Genomic DNA, 21,468 nt, shown 5'->3' with positions numbered 1-21,468 from the left:
CGACACAGTACTTTTGATCTTGACTTGTACGAAAGATGGTAGTATAATTGATCTCGAGGTAATCTTGTGGTTTTGTCAGAATTAGTGATAGCATACTTCTCGAATACGCGAGTCTGTCATCCATCGCAGGGTCGACTCGAGAAGTCTTTGGCATATCTCATGCTTGCCGTACTGGCTCGTTCAATTCGACAACAGAAACCTGCAACGCACACACACAATCAAGTATACGCAACATGTCTGCCGAGCCCAAAGTCCCACTCTTCTATCGTTCCAAGCCCGAAGACAGCTGGCATGGCGTCATAAGCGACTCTCCCGACAACCCTCTACAGCCGGAGAAAGGGCGCTATCACATGTACATAGGCCTGTTCTGCCCATTCGCACACCGGGCGAACATCGTGAGACATCTCAAGGGCCTGCAGGAGTACATTGACATCTCCGTCGTCAAGCCCTACCCTAAAGGCGACGAGAACGGCTGGCCCGGCTGGTGTTTCCCCAAGGACGACGACGAGTATGCCGGCGCGACTGTGGACAAGCTCTTCGGCAGCGACTACCTGCACAAAGTCTACTTCAAAGCAGACAAGGACTACAAGGGTCGCTACACTGTTCCTGTGCTCTGGGACAAGAAGCTGAACACCATTGTCAACAACGAATCTGCGGAGCTGCTCCGTAGTCTGCAGACTTCCTTCAACAGCCTTCTGCCCTCTGAGCTGGCCGAGATCACTCTTTACCCTGAGCACTTGAGGGAGCAAATCGACAGGATCAGCGAATGGATGCAACGTGATCTAAACACAGGAGTCTACAAAGCCGGCTTCGCCTCGTCGCAGGAAGCATATGACAAAGCCGTACCCATCGTTTTCGCGGCGCTGAACAAGTTGGAGAAGATACTGTACGAGAACAAAGGCCCCTGTGTCCTCGGTAAGCACATGACTGAGCTCGACGTGCGGCTGTACGCCACCCTCATCAGGTTCGACCCCGTGTACGTTCAGCATTTCAAATGCAACCTGGGGAATATCAGATACACATACCCGGTGTTGCATAACTGGCTCAAGGGCATGTACTGGAATCACCCTGCGTTCGGGGGAACGACGGACTTTAAACATATCAAGGAAAACGTGGGTGTCTGATATAGTTCTTCTTTTCTTAGTTATCGCCATACTGACCAAGTCGCAGTACACCAAAAGTCATCAAGACATCAACCCAAAGGCAATCACTCCGATGGGTCCGTATCCAGACATCGAAAAGGGCTACGAAGAAGACTGGAGCAAGCTGTCTCCTGGCAGCATCGATCTGCCTATTGTGACCGAACACGAGAAGCAGCTCGAGGCTTGAGTTTTTTTCTTTTCTTTTCTCCGCTTCACGACACACCGATCTATAAATCGAAGGGAGGGAGAGTATAGTGTTCTTTGTCGCTTCACGCCGCATTCATCTATATAGTCTAGCCGAGCCAGATGCAGAGTATCTAGCATCTCAAATGGTACCTTAATCACCCACGAAACAAAAAGTCCATGAATACCACATGTTCAGCGAAACGTTGCTCCATCACATCTATACCCTACCATCTAAACCCTACCATCTAAACCCTACAAAAACGACAATGATGTGGCAGAAAGCCAGCCTGCAGCAATAACGCAGTGTGAAATGGAGAGGAGAGACCCATTGACCTATCCATCTGCGCAGTGAGACCCACCCGGTCTTGGAGGTTGATGTTATATACAGACGGACGCAGCCCCCCCCCGAGCATCGACTCGGACGACAACTTTTGTGTCGGCAATTGTTGCAGATGGTAGCGTCCGAGGTACTGTAGGTACTGTACCTTACTGCACTCCTTAGCGACTGTACCTTTGGGTAGGTACAGTACAAGTACCTGCTGTGCATACGGTACATAAGGTACGTACATACATATTCTAGAAACGAAGGAGGAGTCGCTGCGGAGGGGAGCCGAGGAGGTCTGGACCTTAACGATCCTCTGGTTTGGATGATCTCCCGCCTCGGGATAATCTTATCTTATCTAAAGCACATTCCTTCCCGCCGCAATCAAGAATCTGGAGAAATCATCCAAGTAAATAATAAGAAAAAAAGAAAAAAGTGTATACCATCCCTACCACTTCTACCACACCTCACATCACTTTACCTTACTTTGACCCTGCCCATCAAACCGCATACGCACGGCCGCAACACGCACACCTCGCACACTGCGCCACCGAATCCGACCCCCACCCCCCCACCCACCCGTCTATCTCTCCATCAACGACCCCAAACCCAGGACCCACCAACCAGCCAGACAGGCAAAGGAACGCCCCCACCGGCAAGCGAAAATGCCCAAACCGCGCCGCAACCTCCTCGCGACAGCAGAAGAGACGACCACGCCTCCAGCCACCCTTCCCGCAACACAATCCATCGCGCGGGTGATCGTGGCCGCGGGGAAAAGCCTCTACCACGTCGAAGTGGCGTCCGCCGAAAAATTGCTTGTGGAGCTGCCCGCACGGTTCAGAAATGCGATTTGGATCAAAAAGGGCGGGTATGTGGTTGTGGATGTTTCGATGCGCGACGAGAGGGAGAATAAGATTGGGGGCGAGATTGTCAATGTTGTGCGTAATGAGAAGGAGTGGAGACGGCGGGAGTATTGGTGAGTTTTTTTCTTTCGTTTCGTTTCGTTTTGTTCTGGGGGTTGAGAGCTGGGGATTTTTTTTTTGGACTGGAGGGGGTGTATATGGTCTATTTTACTGATGTACCTGTTGCAGGCCGGTCGAGTTCAAGCAGAAGATCACGTACCTCTCGGATTCTGACGAGGAAGAGTCTACTGTGGGAAAGATGCCTCCGCAGGACTTGGATGATGAATGAGTCTCATGACACTCATGTTTACTGCGTCTACGGCAATTATGCTACTTTGCTACAGAGGGGCGCCGCTGCACACCCTTCAGCGCCGTCGTCGTTCGCAGTGCCATTCCATAGCGTCGCGACCGTCACTGCAAGCGTAGTGACCACCAAAGCAGAGCTGAAATCGGTGCTGGGGTAGACATTCCACGCGTACTCTTGCGCAAAGAACAGCACATACTGCAAAACAGGATGGGCGCCGCCTCGCCACAGCAAAAAGGGTGTCGACCAAACAATCCACGAGTAAAACTGGTAGTGGAGCGACCTTGCGCACACCGAGCCTATCGTCATGGCGGACAGTATCGTCGTCAGGCAGAATTGGGGCGTGATCCTTGCGGCTATGACAGCTGGCTTCTCGGGTGGCACGGACGACGGACTCAAGACCGAGCGCATCACCTCAACAAATGTCTGTTGGGATGGCTTGAGCCAGCGGGTCGTGATGAACAGGACAAGCGTAGACACATGCAAGGCCATCAATGACCTCGAGAACCCAGCGGAGAGGAACCGTTCCTCACCAACAAATCGCCAATTCACCGTCCACTTGAAGAAGAACTGCCTACTGAATTCAAATGCTCTGGACAGATAGGCATTGGCGTCATGCGTGAGGAAAGGCAGTCCTGTGACGATCTTTGGTCTGTTAGCCTGGACTGCAAATGAGCATCGTCGTCTGACTCCTCTTACCTGCACCACGAGCATGAGGACTGCATTTTTGATGGCGCCGTTTCGACCCACAGCCTGAAGTAATATGACCCCAACAGCTGGCAGAGCAAGAAGCAGACTCATCTTGACGCCCAGACCAAGCGAGTAGATGACGGATCCAAATGACCACAATCGCTTTTGGAAGCAGTAGATAGCCAGGAACAAGAAAAAGACCGCCCAGCAATCGTTGAAGCAGCGCAACACGAAGATCGAATGCATTCGCTTTGACAAGATAAGCATCGGGAACACGTATGGTGGAACCTGGACTGACGTTAGAAGATCAACCTCCGACGAAAGATTGACATGACGTGTGATTTCCTGATGACTTTTTTTTCTCAACGCACCTTTGCATTTCGGTAACACGCCATTGCTAGCGCCAGTGTTGTCAAGTAAAGAACCGCAAAGACCATCTGGGCGAGAAAAATGTCGCGTCCATGATCCGTGAAATTATAGAGCCATTGATATATGTAAACGTGGACAGCTGGGTAAACAAGCGGTCCGGTACCACCATAGATCTTGGTATAATCACGTTGGCCGTCAAGGTATTGTTCGACTTGCTGCATATAAGCCTTCCAGTCAATTTCTGTATCTTGTGGTTCATTAGTCGTGTATTGGTTGACACCCCCCCATAAAAAAGCAAGCCCCTTACATGGGATCTTCCAAACAACCAACCCCGTGAGCAATGCGTCGGCCAGGAGAAGCAACGGGCATACCCATTTAGCATGCCGCGGGTCACTCGCAACGTTGAAGCAAGTCCGGATCAAATCCATTGTGATTGCACAATGAAGATGCGATCTCCGGCTGAGCCTGTCATAAACTAGGTAAGGAAAGACGAACACTGCAAGGGAAGCTTTGATGCTAAAACCTTACATAAGCGGCAGCTTTTCACGATCGCGGTCGCATAGAGTTGCAGATTGGCGAGTGGCTTTTCTCTCTCCACAAACTGCTGCACAGCTGAAAGCTGAGCCTCCCGAGGGCCTTCTGGCAGCACCTCATGCTGCATCCGGACGTCTTCCCGCACCACCTCATTCCTAAACAAGGCAAGGTTTGTTTACAGTCCTGTACTTTTTTCTTTGCTGTAAGGTACACACTACTGCCGTATACAACACCCCGCTGCCGGTGCCAGTGTCGAATCAAGGTCAAGTCCACAACCTGACCAGCATTGTTCTCTTTTTTCGCACGCTCCGGCTAGCCACCAAACTTTGCGACCGAAAATAGCCCAATGAACAAACCCCGACATCCATGTCATCCGCTTCCATCTAGCTTGATCAACCAAGTCCAGGAGGGGTTGTAGATCTCCTGCACTGTCAACGGAGAGATTACAAAATGTGAGTGAAGGTTGGGTGCTGTCCGGTAAATCCAGAGACCTGGTTGACGTCTGCTTCCGCTGCATCAATGATGCTGCCAGATGCTGCTAGATGCGCAAGGATGAAAAAGCGTTTGCATATCAATGTCAATGTTCTTCGGATATTGCGCGCCCCGCAACAAGGGCTAGCCAGTGCCAACGCCGCTAGATCTATGTCCTTGCGCAGGTGACATGCTGCAACTCTTACGCCACGGAGCACTTTAGGTCAGCCCTGCAACTATCCGCTTGTCAAAGGCAAAACGTATCACACTGTGACTGCCGTTAGACCATGTTTGTGGCTGTATCATTCTGCTACGATGCGTCTAGAAGACGCGCCTGGTCGTCTTAATCTCCTAATTGTAGCGTCACTGGGTAGTAGAAAGGTAGGTGTCTGCATAGAGTTGTTCTCCGACCTCATTCCTTACTTATATCGTCCTGCTCGCATTCTTCAAGTGATGCTCTTTTCCAGGTTCATGCCAGTGCTTCCCCCTCGCTCCCATATGTCTTTGTAGTTATCCTGTCAGTCCTCTAAGTTCATCTTAGACCTGCTTCAAACTTAAGCTCGTTTACCTGACACCTTTCCCCTCGCAACCAACATCCCTAGAGAACCCCATTAGCTCACCACTACCCGCAAGCGTGCTGGGGTGTCATCGATCGAAATTGAGAACCCCCTAGCATCCTCTCCGGACAGAGAAGATGGGTAAAAGAGAATCTCAAGTGTTGACGAGGCAGGTCTCATCGGGTTCCACCAGACCACTGTGTCTATGGCACCTGTCCAGCCTTGACACCTTCTTGGAGTCTCAGTCGACAGCTGCGACTCCATCTTCCACATGGGACGCACAGCGTGCCTACGCAGGAAAGTCCAAAGAAAGTCTTGATAAGACTCCTGAGACAGGCTTCCGATGCACCGCTGCAGAGATTGGCTTTTGTTTCGCCATGGCAATGACCCAGCTCCTTGGAGAATACCTTATCTCGGGCTTCTCTGTCCTGCTCCCAACACTCATGGACCAGTTCTCGTCTTCCGAACACACAGCATCCAACTTCTGGCCAGCATCAATCCTCTCTCTGATCCTATGCAGCACCATTCTCACGTTCGCGCGTGTCAGTGACATGTATGGAGGATATCCAGTCTTCATGGCTGCAGTGCTGTGGTTGTTCATCTGGACTCTGATCGCGGGATTCTCCACTCACTCACTTGTCCTTCTGGACATATGCCGTGCTATGCAGGGTCTTGCCATTGCAGCCTATACCCCGTCGACGTTTGCTCTCTTCGGGTCGATTTACCCTTCTGGCCCAAGGCGCAACATGGCTCTGGGGATCTTTGGCGCGTGCGCTCCCTTGGGCTTCTATGCTGGTATCTGCATCTCCGCCGCCTTACCTGGAGATTTGTGGCCATGGTATTTCTGGATCGCCGCCATCGCCGCCTTCTTGACGCTTGTGATAGCATATCTGTCTGTACCTGCAGATAAAGAGGATCGCTCATCGATGAATTTGTCGATGGACTGGGCGGGGAGCGTTACCATCACTGGTGGCTTGATACTTGTCGCCTATTCTCTTGCTTCGTCGGCTACTAGCTCGGCTTCATGGAAGTCTGTGGGCGTGCTCCTGCCTTTCGTGGGTGGAATGGTCCTGTTGATCGCAGCAACATACATTGAGGCCAAAGTGGCGACCTGCCCACTGCTGCCATTCGATTTCTTCAAGCCCAAAAGTGTCAAGCCATTGACACTGGCTTGTCTGTTCTTCTATGGGTGCTTTGGCACATGGTTGTTCACTTCTACCTCCTATTTACAGACGGCGTACTCGGCGCATGGCATGAGACTTGCTGCGTGGTATACACCGATGGCGGTTGGCGGCTTTCTGATCGCAGCTACGTCAGGGTTCCTATTGCACAAAGTCTCGCCAACACTCTTGTTGTTGGGGAGTGGGTGCGCTTGGGTTGCTGCTCCGCTGCTGTTGGCTTTGGGCAAAGTGAGCTCAGGATACTGGGCTATCCCATTCCCGAGCATGATCTGCGGAACACTAGGCATTGACCTTACCTTCACAATTTGCGTTGTGTTCCTCAGTTCTGTCTCACCAGTAAAGTATCAAGGCTTAGCTGGCGCTGTGAGCAGTATACTGGTCAACATGGGGATTGCATTTTCGCTAGCCTTTGCGCAGATCGTCCAAGACCAAGCCATCAGGAAAGCGGACGATCTTGACACGGAGAGCAAGACTTCAATGGCAAGCAAGGCAGCTTTCCTCTTTGCTGCAGCTAGCGCAGGAGTAGGAGTTGTGATAGTCGCCCTCTTCGTAAGGGTCTCAAAAGCTATGGTGGATGTTGAGAAACCGCAGGACGGTATTCATGTTGAGCCGATGGTCGTCTTTGAGTCACGATCTTGCTCTCCTGATCCCGTGAGAAACGACTCGATGGTAGAGTCTACAAAGAGCATTGTTTGATGAGCGAAAAAAAAGTTTTGTGATCAGGGATTATCCCAGTTAGATGAAGGCAAGGAGTTGGAGTCGTCAGGTTGTACAACAAATGACTGGAAAGAGATACACATTTACCAAGATCGACGGACTGTGTCTTTAGATCAGCTTGTGACACAGTGGCACATGTCTCGAAATGATACATCGATCCTGCATTCCTGCTTGGACCTAGCCATCTTATCTACCTGGTAAATTGGAGCGAGTGAGCAATGTAGTCAGATATGAAAGGATGAGTTGTCCTCGTCATAGTGACCGGGTTGAAGATTTGAACGCATAAAATTGAACCATTTCATATGGTGATCAAAAGTCGATTCCGATGCATACTATGCGCGAGTAAGGTATGGTGTACGTGACGATGGGAGGTTGAGGTAAAGCAAGCACAGACTTTGGGACTTGATGTCACAGAATGGGCTGGATTGGGGTAAGCTCCAAGCTCAAGCTCACATCCAATGATCTCGTCGCCTTACAGTACCTAGGTCAACACTCTTCACACTGTTACAACCAACCTTTGAAACTCGTGGTCTAACATTCGAGCCTAGACTTCTTCGACCGGGTTGATGTATGATCGAACACAAATTTCTCAACCATTAGATGTATCATGAAGCGCGTGCTGCTTCGCAGCTCTTCGAGCTTCAACCGCCTTAGCGGGTCCTTGCATGTGAGAGCAGCACCTGGCGTCCAGCGTAAACTACACCTTGCGCCGCCCTTTCTGCTCGATGACTACCTCCCCCGTTATCAGCTTCTATCCTCTGTCGATGCAGCGAAGAAACGTTCAAAGGCATATGCTCATCTTCGAAATTGTAATCTATGCCCTAGGCTATGTGGCGTGAATCGATATGAGAAAACAGGTACCTGCCTTATTGGCACAGACGTGGTCGTCAACACTATAGCTCCGCATTTCGGCGAAGAACCTTGCCTACAAGGACACAACGGCAGTGGGAGCGTGTTTCTCTCGGGATGTAATCTGCGTTGTGGTGGGTCGATCGTAACAGACTTGAGGCTTTGTGAAAGCCTAGCTGACAGCCGTTGAACACAGTATTCTGTCAGAATCACGACATTGCACACCAGAAGAGTGGCTTCAATCTTGCACCCGAGGAGCTCGCCGAGTGGTGCATAAAGTTGCAAGATGTAGGAGGCGTGCATAACATCAACTTTGTCACGCCCGAACATGTTGTTCCGCAAATTGCCTTGACCATATTACACGCACGAGATATGGGTCTTAGGATCCCTATCGTCTACAACACAAGCAGCTTCGATTCACTTGAGAGTCTGGAGCCCATGGATGGCTTGGTAGACATCTACTTACCTGACTTCAAAGTCTGGCATAATAGCACTAGCAAGCGACTGCTCAAGGCCGATAACTATGCCGAGGTAGCCATGAAAAGTATCAAGGCCATGCACGCTCAAGTCGGCGATCTCTGCTTAACAGCAGATGGTATCGCCAAGAAAGGTGTGCTTGTAAGACATCTCGTTATGCCCGGCAAAGAGGAAGAAGGGAAGCGAATCGTGCGATGGCTGGCAGAGAATGTGTCGAAAGACCTCTTCGTGCACGTCATGGAACAGTATCACCCACGTGCGCATGTTGGCAAGGAGAGAAGAGGCACGCTCAGGAAAGCGGGTGACCTCACTGCAGACGATAAGGATCCAGGAGGCATAAATGCCGATGGGAACGCCAAAAAGCAAGTCCGGTATGAGGATATCAACCGTCCTGTGGATCTGAAGGAAGTGGACAGCGTAACAGAAGCAGCTAGACAGGCAGGCCTTTGGAGGTTTGTTGAGGTTGCTGAGCACGGAGGTTTCAACATCTAGCTGTCGTGGCACACAACGCACCGCAGAGCAAGTGTTTGACTGGCTGGTATCTATTAACACGCTACTGGTGACACTGTGTACAATACGCATGACATGCTCTAGCAGCCCACATTGTCACAATGAAGTACGCGTCTTTGTTCTGGACCCTACCTTGAATGTGGCTTCGTTGTGGTTCCTCACCTCGAGGCTCGACTTCTTCTACTTGACAACAAGACTTCGACTTCTCTCAAAACCCATGACTATTTCGGTTATTGGATTAAAAATCAAGAAGAACTCCAACAACGTCAGCACGACACGAATAAAATCCCTGTTCAAGTCGAGTCACGACGTGTTGAGGTGGCCGTTAATCTCTCGAGAGTTGATCCGTCCTCTTTGTTCTACATCTCATCAATGATATCACTTACAGCCAGGAAAGCCCATTGCGGCGACCGACCATGAAAGAGCCAAAGGAAATGCCTTGCGGTCCGAGTCTGGACTTCTTCCAGAACATAGCTTTGTCTGCTCGCAACCATACACCGTTCCAAATCATAGGTGTTTGGAATCGAGTTGAGAACGGTACATCACGTCTGCTTGTCCGTTTGACTTCTTCACACAACAGTACCTCTGCTGCACATAATCAATACTTGAGCGTCAAACGCCATTTCGAAAGGTCGACAAATTCTCACGGAATCGACGTCGAAGTTCTCCAGCACAGAGGTGTATCATAACGACTACTCACTTGAGACAGACACTAGTCACTACAACACCCATGTCTGCCGGCAACACCTATGCCTTACTCTGGTCCTACCAGATGCTGCTGTTGCGCGAGATTGACATGGTGAACTACGAGATCCATGCAGCACGGAGGACCTATAACCAAACCTTGCACGCGCAATCTCAAGAAAACGCAAATCGCAAAGCCAGGAAAAGATCAAAGTGGACTCAAAGCATTGCGATTAAAACACTTGCGAGGAATGATTATAAACTTCGGGTCTTGCTGCAGGATCTCGCATCATGTCAAGCTCATATCGCCGCTGCTCAACGGGCGGCGGACATTTATATCAATAGAGGAGAGTATGCTATCGATACCCCTTTTTCGCCTCTGAAGCATAGGGCTACAGAGCAGGTCGCTACCGATGTTTGGGCACCCGGCATTGGAGCCGGTGTACCTGTGGTGCTTCCTATAGCAGATGCCATGGTCAGAGGCGATGCCCCCTACGCTGCTCCGGACCCATCTGCTCTCGCGAGACGAACACCGCAGGAGCAACGCACACTGGACCCAAAAGCCAGCGAATTTGTGCGCCTCGCACCAGCTGGACGGATAGATATCACCGAGGTCCACAGGGAGACAGTCGTGGCCGATCAGGCAACAATCATGTCTATCGACGGTGCTGTTGTGTATGTTTCCAACAACACCGAAGACCGAGACAATACGTCTGGACCAGAGCATGGCCGGCGTTACTCCGAAGCGGCCGTCAGCATCATTGAGAACAGGCTCAAGGAAAAAGCACAGCAGCGGATGCAACATCGATTGACGTGGGGACCCGAGGAGGCGGTCTCAAGACGAAGAGGAAAGAGCATCGCAGATGTGGCGGTGAAGGTTATGTATCTAAGTCCTAGAGGTACAGAGCTGGTCGAAGAAATGGTTTGGCCGCAGACTGCTTGATGGCGTGGTGTATGTGCCGTCTGAAATTTACGATAGGAAAGGGCGAGTGTGATCTAGCTAGTTGCACGACTTGAATACTCCCTGTTTTGTAGTTATTGTCAATGTTCATCGATTTTACTAATGGCTTCGAATAACCGCAATCTCCTAAAACACATGTCTTCTTGGTGTCACATTCAGATGTAGGCATTTGCAACCTGGCACGTCGATATCGAAAAGCCATCGTCTGGAACCAGTACGCAGAAGCCAGCGAATTAGAGAGTGTATTCGTCACGGTAAGCGGATAGGTATCTTCGCACTGACCGGGATCACACCGTCACTCGCACGAGACGATATGGGAAGGCGCAACGGCAGCGAGGCACACTCGCGAATACCAACCATGCCTTCGGAATCTTTGTCAACGTCACGAGCCTCAAAATCTGCATCGACGCTCCATGGACGGTTCGATAGAGACCTGGACTTCCCCTGTAACATCATCCGGGCCTCCTAAAGAATGATATTTCGTATGGTGTGGACCTGGGCTAGCGATCGCAGCATTGCTGCAGAGAGTTCCGCGCTGTGCTTGCTTGAGACGACTAGCAGAGAATTGATGACATTCAGATCTCCGCATATTCATGGAGCTTCGTGTTCGTAGTTCAGGAGAAGTTGGCCGCCTCCCTCGATGTACACTCGGCACGACAGCCGAGACCTGCGCAGTAGGAGTTCATGGCATGGTGATATCGACTCTAGTAGGCTTCTCGTTGAACAGAACCATGTAGTATCCGGATCTACTGCAACGACTGCTGGTCGAAGACATACCATTTACATGATACTCCGTTCGGAACTGCCAGGCTTCGGAGTGCAAGGCCATCTCCACGGTTGCATCTACGACCAATAACGACATTTAGCAGGAACGTACATCCGCAAGAGTCTCCTATCTCGAAAGTTGATTAATAATTCGCAACGAAGTGCAAGTGAAAAGCCAGGGGAAACGATCATAATTTTCATTATTAGCTGGAGGGTGCAGATCCAAATCCCCGGACGAGTCCGTGGCAGCCATATCTGAGAATGAAGATGCGGATAGGTCTGCTCAATGACAGTCGGCCAGCAGTAGAGACTGGGAAGAGCTCGTTCGACCAAGTCTAGGATGAGCAGTAGGATGTATCTACAGAACCCACGACAGTTGTACAGCAGTACGATGGATTCGAAGCAGTTCATGAGTCGCTGTCAACATCGCGTGGAGCGGAGAAAGCACTCCCGCCGTCCCAGCCGTGTCAAGTGGAACACGAAGATATTCTTCGATCGACAGTGGAGCAGATACAAGATACTGTACAAGTAGGACGGTCGCGATCTGCTGTGCATCGCGATTTGCCGTAGCATTGTCCATCCATACAATACCATCAGTGAAGCGAGGCTTTCCTTGGTCACATTCAGCTGGAATAAGGTAAACAATGCTACAGTAAGGTTGTTGTAGCGCGGAAAGAGTAGATGCGATTCACGTGCACAGATATCGGCATCGATGGAGGTTATTTTAATTGTCCAGGGGCGGCATGGGACACAACACTATCGATACTGTACCCATAGCCATCCTATGGCAATGAATTGAAATGCACTCTTTCTGTTTCGATACCCTAGGACATCAGAGTCAATATAGCCAGCAGATGCAATATGTTGACGAGGATATGTGTTGTGGCCGAGACATGTGGTCTGGAAATTGGTGCCGTCGCACTGGGAACCGAGAGCAGTTAATGCTCACGATGATGTCGCGTCGTTCGAAGCCAATCTCGTGTAACCAGAAATCCTGAGATACGACGCCAAGATTTAATCTCGCATCCCTATCGAATCACTATAAGTCAGGGCGGCTCCGTTTCTGTGTGATTGGGCGCGGTAGGGGCATCAAGTACTGGATATCTGTGTAGCAGGGCGTCGTGGCCAATTTATACAACCCCTGGTCACCATATGCGCGAGTGATAACTGCGTTGGATAACTGCGTTTGGGCAGACGACACGGTCCGTGTTATATGCGGTGGCATGTCAATATAGGTACGAAACGTCATCCGAGCGGTCTGACCTGTATACACGTTATACACAACCATGCGCAGCACACTGTCTTTTTTCATTTTTCGGAGAAACATGACCGGTCAATAATACCCCGACCGGTCACTCGAGTGGATCTCAGTCTATACTGTACTGTAGCCTGTGGAACATTCGACCAAGACATAACAATGTCTTCGAGAGTGATCAGACCTTGTGGCGTATCGCTGGCTATGCTAGGCAGTTGCAAGATCAAGTTGTTGTCTGACGACTACGCCCACTGTCTAGAACTCCTTAGTAGAACATTTCAGACCCTCCGCAGCAAGTAAAAGGTGGCCTGTGCTTCTCGTACCAGAAAGGCTCGCGATTGAAGCGGCTGAACGATAGATGCAGTAGCTGCCGAGGCTCTCTCAACGTCGTCAGCCAAGCAAGGCACTAGAAGAAAAAGCACAGCCAAGCAAGCCAGGGTAAGCTTGAGATGACATCGAACGGGGCATGCATGCATCACATTGATGCCCGTAGTGGTATCTTATACTTCAAGCCACGAGTAAAACAAGAATTGATACCGTGTAACCTCTGCCATCATAAGCCTTGGAATTGTTGATCAGCGCTCTTTGCTCTCTTGTTTTGAAGAAGACTTCCTAAGCATTTCTTGATGTCGCAAATGTCGCAATGCTAAGCAGTGCTTGATACTCGTACATTCAAGCTTGGTTAATTAGGCGAAGTTTGCCTCCATCAGTTCACTTTCATTCCTGCAATCATTACCCATGCACCGTGTGCCTGCGCCTCTAGTAGATCCAGACCCACCCGCCTCCGCATAGTGAATACCTTACAAACTGCGCCACGGAGATCATTACCAGTGGAGTAAATCTGACCCTAGCAACATCAAACAAAGACACTACTGGAATTGAGCGTTTCAGCAACTTGCGTCAGCGCTCACTGTTTTCCAGTACGGCTAATCGCCGTGTCTTCTCTGTCGCCTCCCCTAAACTGTCCATGCCATCTTAGCTACTCTACTATCTTGAACTGCCTCAGTTGAGCACGCAGTGAACACCTTTAGGCGAACAAAGTCTGGTCGGAGCATTGCCCTCTTGACTACTACACCACTACGTCAATCGTCCACCGTCTTTTGCCATCAGGGCTCTATACAAGTAGACATTTCGACAGCCCGGTTTTTGTGTACCTTCTTGCATTCGATTACTCAAAGATCATAACGACAGCCAAAACAACTGACTACATCGGAGATTTATACACATCTCCGTTTCACCACCTTCGTGCATGATGCGTAAGTATTTCTACAATACCTCTCTATGAACGACCTTGATACTCAGACGCTTTCATACAGATTCAATCAAACATCAGGCGCGCAACATCGCCTGGAGATACGGTGACGATGAATATGTCAACTACAACCCCTTCGCAAAGCGATCCAGATCATATGTCAGAAATCATAGTCCGGCAGACATCGAGACTGGACTGCGAAAGACGAATACGGCTGGCAATGTTCCCACTGCTGAAGAACAAGCCCGCTACCTAGAGATGCAAGGGGTAGAAAATGGCGATTACGCCCACCCACAACATTCGAGCACAGAACCGACCGCCAAGCACTCATACGCTGGAAGTTCGAATCGACTACGTCCCAGCCCGTCAGATATCACTGCTGTCGACGAGAAGGAGACCGACCGCATTGCGCGCATGAACAGCACGGATGCGCCTACTCAGTACGCACCGGAGTCGCAACAACAATCAAATCATGGACCTCGCAAGCGAAGGTTCATGGGCATCCTCGGACACTCCGACCGCACTGATACCGACGAGTCTGACCTGGAACGCACCGAAACCGAGAAGGCAAAGGCCAAGTTGATGAAACGAAGAATCCCCTTCATGCAACAGTTCAAGGCTGTATTGTTCGGAAGCTGGGTCAACGTGCTATTGATCTGCGTTCCCGTGGGGTTCGCTGTTCGATATGCACACCTGAACGGCATTGCCATTTTCGTCGTCAACTTCATTGCCATCGTCCCACTGGCCGCCATGTTGTCGTTTGCTACAGAAGAGCTGGCCATGTATGTGGGTGAAACTCTTGGTGGATTGTTGAACGCATCGTTCGGAAATGCCACTGAGCTCATTGGTAAGATTGAGGCGCCATGCGTTTGGCGTGGAGTTTTCGCTAATACTTTGCAGTCGGTATCATTGCCTTGGCCCAGTCGAAGATTATCATTGTCCAGACCTCGTTGATTGGTAGTATGCTGTCCAATCTGCTTTTGGTGCTGGGAATGTGCTTCTTCTTTGGTGGCTGGAACCGAGTCACACAACACTTCAACATAACAGTTGCTCAGACCGCCGCCAGTATGCTCGCCCTCGCCATTGGATCACTGATTGTGCCCACCGCCTTCACTATCTTTGGCACCGGCGACGACCAGATCTCAGAGGTTTCTCACGGTGTTGCTGTGATTCTATTGGTCGTCTACGGCGCATACCTGTACTTCCAGCTCAGCACTCATGTCCACATCTACAATGAGCCCAGCCAGAAATCAGCCAAGATCAAGGGCAGCAAGAAGGAGAAGGGAGAGGTGTTGCGCGGACTCGCCACCATGGGTGCGGGTTCGGCAGCCACCGCCGGCGGACAGGTCAACCAGTCCAACCTCGTGCAAGAGGAGGAGGAAGAGGAAGAGCTTCCTAGCCTGACCATCGTCGGCGCCCTGGTCACCCTCACGATCGCCACCGTTCTGATCGCCTTCTGCTCCGAGTTCATGGTCAGTGGAATCGACTACATTACCGAGACCGGCCACGTTTCCGAGGAGTTTGTCGGTCTCATTCTTGTGCCGATTGTCGGCAACGCCGCCGAGCACGCCACCGCAGTCACAGTCGCGATCAAAGACAAGATGGATCTTGCCATCGGTGTCGCCGTCGGATCGAGTATGCAGATTGCGCTCCTCGTGTTGCCGCTCATGGTCATCATCGGCTGGTGCGGTGTCGGCGACTTGCCCATGACGCTCGACTTTGATGGATTCCAAGTCGCCGTGCTTTTTATTTCCATCTTGTTGGTCAACTACCTGATCCAAGACGGAGAGTCGCATTGGCTCGAGGGAACGCTGTTGATGTGTCTTTACATCATCATCGCCACGACGTCATGGTTCTATCCGGCCAAGGGCGATGTTGTGGGCTAGTTGATCGTGTTGCCACGAGCAAAGTATCTGTTTTTGCAGGCTATCTTTTGATGAAGTTACCATTTCGGCGTTTTTCTGGGATTTTCTTCCTCTGGTAGAGGAGCAATGGACACTTAAGACCTCGAGGGACGAGAAGAAGTGGGGTCGTTCTCGCGAGGCAGGCTTTGTCCAACATGCAGGCGAAGGGGAGATGGGTGCGGACATGGGAGAATGGGCAATTCTCTGTTTTGTGACTCGAAACGAGAAAGACAGAACATGTCAAAGTCATAGACAACAAACGTGTATATTGTATTGTGTTTTTTCTTTCTTTTTCTTTTCTTGATTGGTGGTCCACCCTCTGGGCATTCTTCTTCTTCTTCTTCTTCTTCTTCTTCGACTGAAAAATCGATCATCACCCTTGAATCAAACACATCGTTATCCTTCCATCTCAAGAGTCCCAGCTACTCCATCCTGCTTTCTCGCCGCGTGCTAATGTTTATAGTCTTCCCAAGACGAGTTGGTTTTCTCAAAGCATTTGTTTCTTTTCAGTCTTCTATCATGGAACAGGATAGGGACACTGGAATGAACACTCGATGTTGACATCACTTTTACTCATGTCTGGGCAAGAAAGGAGGGCAGAGTGGTCTTGTTGGCGGTGATGGTTAGTGAGATTTTCGTGAGATTTTCTGCTCTTCGTCTTTCCTTTCGTCTCTCTCTCATTCTGTCCGTATGATTCATTCCCAAGCAAATTCCAACCTGATAGAAAAAGAAGAGAATGGGCTACTATTCTAGTGTTTTTCCTCCTCCTTCTAGTACGAGCGCCCGAACATGACCCACTTCTCGGCGAGCCTGTCACACTTGGGGTTCGTGCACTTTGTGGAGCCGTGAGTGAGACCGTCAAAGGACTGGTCGAAGGGAATGCAAAGCGACTTTGCGCCCATGGAGGGAGCGCGGACGTCGACCTCCTGGCCGTCCTGCTGGTTGCCCTTGCTCTGGTCCTTGATCTGGTCCTCGCAGGCCTCGGTGGTGCAGTGCGGGATCAAGCAGACGTTCTTGGCGTTGAGCGCGGGCACGAAGTCTTTCCAGTCGGTGATGACTTTGCGGTGGGAGGTGAAGTCTGCGTCGGCCTTGGCGAACATGTCGGCCTGGATGGTCTCGAGGAGGTGCGGGATGGCGGACTCGAAGTCGGCGATGGGGATCTCGGATTTGGCGCCGTTGTCGCGGCGTGCCGCCGTCACGACGTTCTTCTCGGCGTCTTTGGGCCCAAACTCGAGGCGCAGAGGTACGCCTTTCATTTCCCACTGGTTGAACTTCCAGCCGGGGGAGTAGCCCTCGCGCAGGTCGGCGTCGGCGCGCACGTTGGCGTCGAGCAGGCGGTTCTTCATGTCCTCGACGGCGGTGTAGAGCCTGCTTCGGTCCTCGTCGGTGCTCTTGGCTGTGATGCCGACGGCGACGATGATGACCTGGGTCTCGGCGACGCGGGGGGGGATGACGAGACCCTTGTTGTCGCCGTGGGTCAGGATCATGATGCCGATGGAGCGGGTGGTGAGGCCCCAGCTGTTCTGCCACACGTGCAGCTTCTCTCTCTTCTCGCCCTCCTTGGCGGCGGGGTCCTCGACGGTGATGTCGAACATCTTGGCAAAGTGCTGGCCCAGACAGTGAGAGGTGCCGGCTTGGATTCCACGACCGGTGGACGAGATGAAACCCTCGACCGTGGTGGTGTAGTGTGCGCCGGGGAACTGCTCGGCGACGGTCTTGCGGCCCTTGACGACGGGGACGGCGAGGAGGTCCTCGTAGATGGCGCCGTAGTGGTCGAGGATCTGCAGGACTTCCTTGCCGGCCTCGTCCTCGGTCAAGTGGGCGGTGTGGCCCTCCTGCCACAGGAACTCACGCGAGCGGATGAAGGGCATGGGGTGCTTGAACTCCCACCTGACCACGCTGTTCCACTGGTTCAGCTTGAGGGGCAGGTCACGGTGAGAGCGGATCTTCTTGCTGAAGTAAGGGTACATGGCGGTCTCGGAGGTGGGACGAACAGCCAGCTTCTTCTCCAGCTTGTTCTTGCCGCCCTCGGTGACCCAGGCGACCTCGGCAGCGAAGCCCTCGATGTGGTCCTTTTCTCTCTGCAGGTTGGCCTCGGAGATGAAGAGGGGGAAGTAGCAGTTGCGCACGCCCATGCGCTTGATGCGCTGGTTGAAGAAGTCCTGGATGCGCTCGTAGATGCCGTACGACGCCGGCTCGTAGATGTAGCAGCCGGGGATGTCGGTGAACTCGAGCATCTCGCCCTTGGTGATGACCTGCTGGTACCACTCGGAGAGGTCGTCCTCCTTGAGCACGTCGATGCCCGCGCCGCCCTCCATTTTCTTTTTCGATTGGCCCTGACCCTGTCCTTGTCCTTGCTTGGGCTTGTCTTTTTTGTCCTTCTTCTCCGACTTGGCCGCTTTCTTCTGGTCTCTGCGCTCTGTTGGGGCATCGTGTTCAGCTGCTTGTGATTATAACAAAGAAGAAAAATAGACTCACCCTTGGATGCGGCGGCGGGGTTGTCCTGGGGCTGGGCGCCCTCGACAGTGGTGCCCGTCACTGCGGCGCCGTCCTCATTGAGAGTGGCCTTGTTGAGTTCCTTCTCGACCTTGTCCATTTTCTGGGTTTGCTTGTGTGGCTGTCGTGGGAGAATAAAATCGATTCACGAGGTCGGGCGGGGCAGAAACAGACAAATAAATGCGGAGAGAGAATCGAATTATTGCCCAATACTGTACCTTATCAGATGTCAAGTGATCAAAGCACAAAGCAATACTGCAAGCACTTTCTGGATCAACTCGGGCGATCAATCGGTGCAGTATATGATGGATCACAGATGATGAGATGAAAAGATATCACAGTCAGAGTCAGAGTCAGAGTCAGAGTCAGAGCTGCAGCAGTGTGTGAGTGTGTGTTTTCTGCCTGACTGCCCCACCTTTGATTGATACTTGTACCTACCTAACCTGGTATGAGGTGGTTGTCAGGCATCCACTCCCGCGTGTCGCCCGCAATAATCACAAGCGGTTAAACATCGGCGGAACACGACGTCCGCCCTTGCCTTTGATTGTCGGAGACTGTTAGAGACAGCAGAAGGAAGGAGCTCCCAAGAATTATATGCAGTAAGGAAAGAGAGAGATAATCCCATCTTTCTCTAATCAATCTTTCTTCACACAACTCATCTCCAGATCCATCCCCGTCACACACAAATGGCTGGAATCTTCGAGGCACCGCGGAACGCGGGAACTCTGTGTGAGTCTTTTCATTTCACGTTTGCTAAGATATACCAATTTACTGACACAACTCAAAGTCCTGGGAGGCACCAAGCTCAGCGGCTCAGACATCCGCGACCAGAACGTCCAGGCGACGCAGGCAATCGCCAATGTCGTGCGCTCGTCCTTTGGCCCCTCTGGCCTCGACAAGATGATGGTCGACGACATTGGCGATGTCACCGTCACCAACGACGGAGCCACCATCCTTTCTCTCCTCGACATCGAGCACCCCGCCGGCAAGATCCTCGTCGACCTGGCCCAGCAACAAGACAAGGAGGTCGGCGACGGAACCACCTCTGTCGTGCTCATCGCCGCCGAGCTCCTCAGAAAGGGCAACGAGCTCATGAAGAACCGCATCCACCCCACCACCATCATCACCGGCTACAGACTCGCGCTGAGGGAGGCGGTGCGCTACATGCACGAGAACATCAGCACAAAGGTCGACTCGCTGGGCCGTGACTCGCTCATCAGCATCGCCAAAACCTCCATGTCCTCCAAGATCATCGGCGGAGACTCGGACTTCTTCGCCAACATGGTCGTCGACGCCATGCAGTCGGTCAAGTCGATAAACCCGCGAGGAGAGGTCAAGTACCCCGTCAAGGCCGTCAACGTCCTCAAGGCCCACGGCAAGAGCGCCACCGAGAGCATGCTCGTCAAGGGCTACGCTCTGAACTGCACCGTCGCCAGCCAGGCCATGACCACGAGAGTCACCGACGCCAAGATCGCCTGTCTCGACATCAACCTGCAGAAAGAGAGGATGAAGCTGGGAGTCCACATCACCATCGACGACCCTGCCCAGCTCGAGAAGATCAGAGAGAGGGAGGCCGGCATCGTGCTGGAGAGAGTGGACATGATCCTGAAGGCCGGTGCCAACGTCATCTTCACCACAAAGGGCATCGACGACCTCTGCCTCAAGGCTTTCATCGAAAAGGGCGCCATGGCCGTGAGGAGGTGCAAGAAGGAGGACTTGAGAAGGATAGCAAAGGCCACGGGCGCCACTCTGGTCTCCGCCCTGTCAGATCTCAACGGAGACGAAAAGTTCGAGGCCAGCAGCCTCGGATCTGCCGAGGAGGTGGTGCAAGAGCGCATCTCCGACGACGAGTGCATCCTCGTCAAGGGCACAAAGGTCCACTCTTCGGCCTCCATCATCCTACGTGGTGCCAACGAGTACTCCCTCGACGAGATGGAGCGATCCGTGCACGACTCGCTCTCTGCCGTCAAGCGCACCCTGGAGAGTGGAAGAATCGTGCCGGGAGGTGGCGCCGTCGAGACTGCCCTGCACATTTACCTCGAGGAGTGGGCCACATCAGTCGTGAGTCTCTTTCTTTCTTTCTTTCCTTTTTTCTTGACAATCTGTATACTAAATAACACACACCCAGGGCTCCCGCGAGCAATTGGCCATCGGCGCCTTCGCTTCCGCCCTCCTGATCATCCCCACCACTCTGGCCGTCAACGCGGCAAAAGACAGCTCCGAACTCGTCGCCCAGCTCCGTTCGCGCCACGCCCTCTCGCAACGCCTCGCCTCGTCAGCGTCCCCCTCAGACCCCCACCACTCGGGCCCCAATCCCGCCGCCCCGGCCAAAACGTCGTCGCAATCGCTATCCGCCGACGAGCAGAAGCGCATCGCCAAGCAGAAGAACTACAAGAACTACGGCCTCGACCTGACAAGAGGCAAGGTCCACGACTCGATCAAGGCCGGCGTCCTCGAGCCCAGCATGAGTAAAGTCAAGCAGCTCAAGTCGGCCGTCGAGGCCTGCGTCGCCATCATGAGAATCGACACCATGATCAAACTCGACCCGGAACAGAGAGGCGGAGACGACGACGGGCACGGTCACTGATCATGCTCTTTTTCCTTTTTGTTCTGATCCCTTTTGAAACCTTGCGACGGAGTTTCTCCGGTAATTGTGAGAGGAGAAGAGGAAACGGTGTGGAAAAAGTGTAAAGCTACAGCATTGAAGTACATAGAAAAAAGATACCGAATTAGAAGGTTTCATCGAGTCACGCTGGAATTCACGCTGAGCTGAGACAGCCACAAGGAGAAGTGTTTCCGACGCAAGCCTATGTTCAAGTAAAGTGAAAGCGAGGTAGTCAACATCAAGCGAACCAAAAATAAATTCATATTTCTATGCAGACTAACAAAGCAAGTTACAGTAAGTCATACAATGGATGGCCACAACAAACGCCGCGAACA

The 21,468-nt window shown here is 51.9% G+C and overlaps 8 protein-coding genes across 9 annotated transcripts; 6 read left to right on the top strand and 2 right to left on the bottom strand.

The window, feature by feature from the left end:
* Positions 1–233: 233 nt before the first annotated feature.
* On the top strand, positions 234–1,329 carry AAFC00_006987 (uncharacterized protein; the record flags this gene model as incomplete). Its single annotated transcript, XM_069347028.1, has 2 exons — positions 234–1,112; positions 1,171–1,329. 2 exons carry the CDS (start codon positions 234–236, stop codon positions 1,327–1,329), a joined length of 1,038 nt encoding a protein of 345 aa, XP_069199902.1.
* Positions 1,330–2,315: 986 nt separating this feature from the next.
* Positions 2,316–2,841, top strand: AAFC00_006986 (uncharacterized protein; the record flags this gene model as incomplete). Its single annotated transcript, XM_069347027.1, has 2 exons — positions 2,316–2,626; positions 2,742–2,841. 2 exons carry the CDS (start codon positions 2,316–2,318, stop codon positions 2,839–2,841), a joined length of 411 nt encoding a protein of 136 aa, XP_069199901.1.
* A 36-nt stretch (positions 2,842–2,877) lies between these two features.
* On the bottom strand, positions 2,878–4,343 carry AAFC00_006985 (uncharacterized protein; the record flags this gene model as incomplete). Its single annotated transcript, XM_069347024.1, has 4 exons — positions 2,878–3,501; positions 3,556–3,834; positions 3,918–4,162; positions 4,223–4,343. 4 exons carry the CDS (start codon positions 4,341–4,343, stop codon positions 2,878–2,880), a joined length of 1,269 nt encoding a protein of 422 aa, XP_069199900.1.
* A 3,639-nt stretch (positions 4,344–7,982) lies between these two features.
* AAFC00_006984 (uncharacterized protein) lies at positions 7,983–9,193 on the top strand (the record flags this gene model as incomplete). Its single annotated transcript, XM_069348381.1, has 2 exons — positions 7,983–8,358; positions 8,421–9,193. 2 exons carry the CDS (start codon positions 7,983–7,985, stop codon positions 9,191–9,193), a joined length of 1,149 nt encoding a protein of 382 aa, XP_069199899.1.
* Positions 9,194–9,941: 748 nt separating this feature from the next.
* On the top strand, positions 9,942–10,838 carry AAFC00_006983 (uncharacterized protein; the record flags this gene model as incomplete). The annotated part of the gene is made up of 1 exon (XM_069347023.1): positions 9,942–10,838. One exon carries the CDS (start codon positions 9,942–9,944, stop codon positions 10,836–10,838), a length of 897 nt encoding a protein of 298 aa, XP_069199898.1.
* A 3,287-nt stretch (positions 10,839–14,125) lies between these two features.
* On the top strand, positions 14,126–16,014 carry AAFC00_006982 (uncharacterized protein; the record flags this gene model as incomplete). 2 transcript variants are annotated; one of them, XM_069347021.1, is made up of 3 exons in its annotated part: positions 14,126–14,132; positions 14,193–14,975; positions 15,029–16,014. In XM_069347021.1, 3 exons carry the CDS (start codon positions 14,126–14,128, stop codon positions 16,012–16,014), a joined length of 1,776 nt encoding a protein of 591 aa, XP_069199896.1. The 2 variants fall into 2 exon arrangements, with proteins under 2 accessions (XP_069199896.1, XP_069199897.1); XM_069347022.1 differs by having other exon boundaries at positions 14,129–14,132.
* A 788-nt stretch (positions 16,015–16,802) lies between these two features.
* AAFC00_006981 (uncharacterized protein) lies at positions 16,803–18,628 on the bottom strand (the record flags this gene model as incomplete). Its single annotated transcript, XM_069347020.1, has 2 exons — positions 16,803–18,451; positions 18,511–18,628. 2 exons carry the CDS (start codon positions 18,626–18,628, stop codon positions 16,803–16,805), a joined length of 1,767 nt encoding a protein of 588 aa, XP_069199895.1.
* A 586-nt stretch (positions 18,629–19,214) lies between these two features.
* AAFC00_006980 (uncharacterized protein) lies at positions 19,215–21,115 on the top strand (the record flags this gene model as incomplete). Its single annotated transcript, XM_069347019.1, has 3 exons — positions 19,215–19,257; positions 19,316–20,589; positions 20,657–21,115. 3 exons carry the CDS (start codon positions 19,215–19,217, stop codon positions 21,113–21,115), a joined length of 1,776 nt encoding a protein of 591 aa, XP_069199894.1.
* Positions 21,116–21,468: the final 353 nt, after the last annotated feature.

This window comes from Neodothiora populina (assembly GCF_041146345.1).
Source record: "Neodothiora populina strain CPC 39397 chromosome Unknown canker_contig_8, whole genome shotgun sequence".
NCBI lineage: Eukaryota > Fungi > Ascomycota > Dothideomycetes > Dothideales > Dothioraceae > Neodothiora > Neodothiora populina.
The sequence above is the reverse complement of the archived record's forward strand: the minus strand, read 5'-3'. Positions and strand labels throughout refer to the sequence as shown.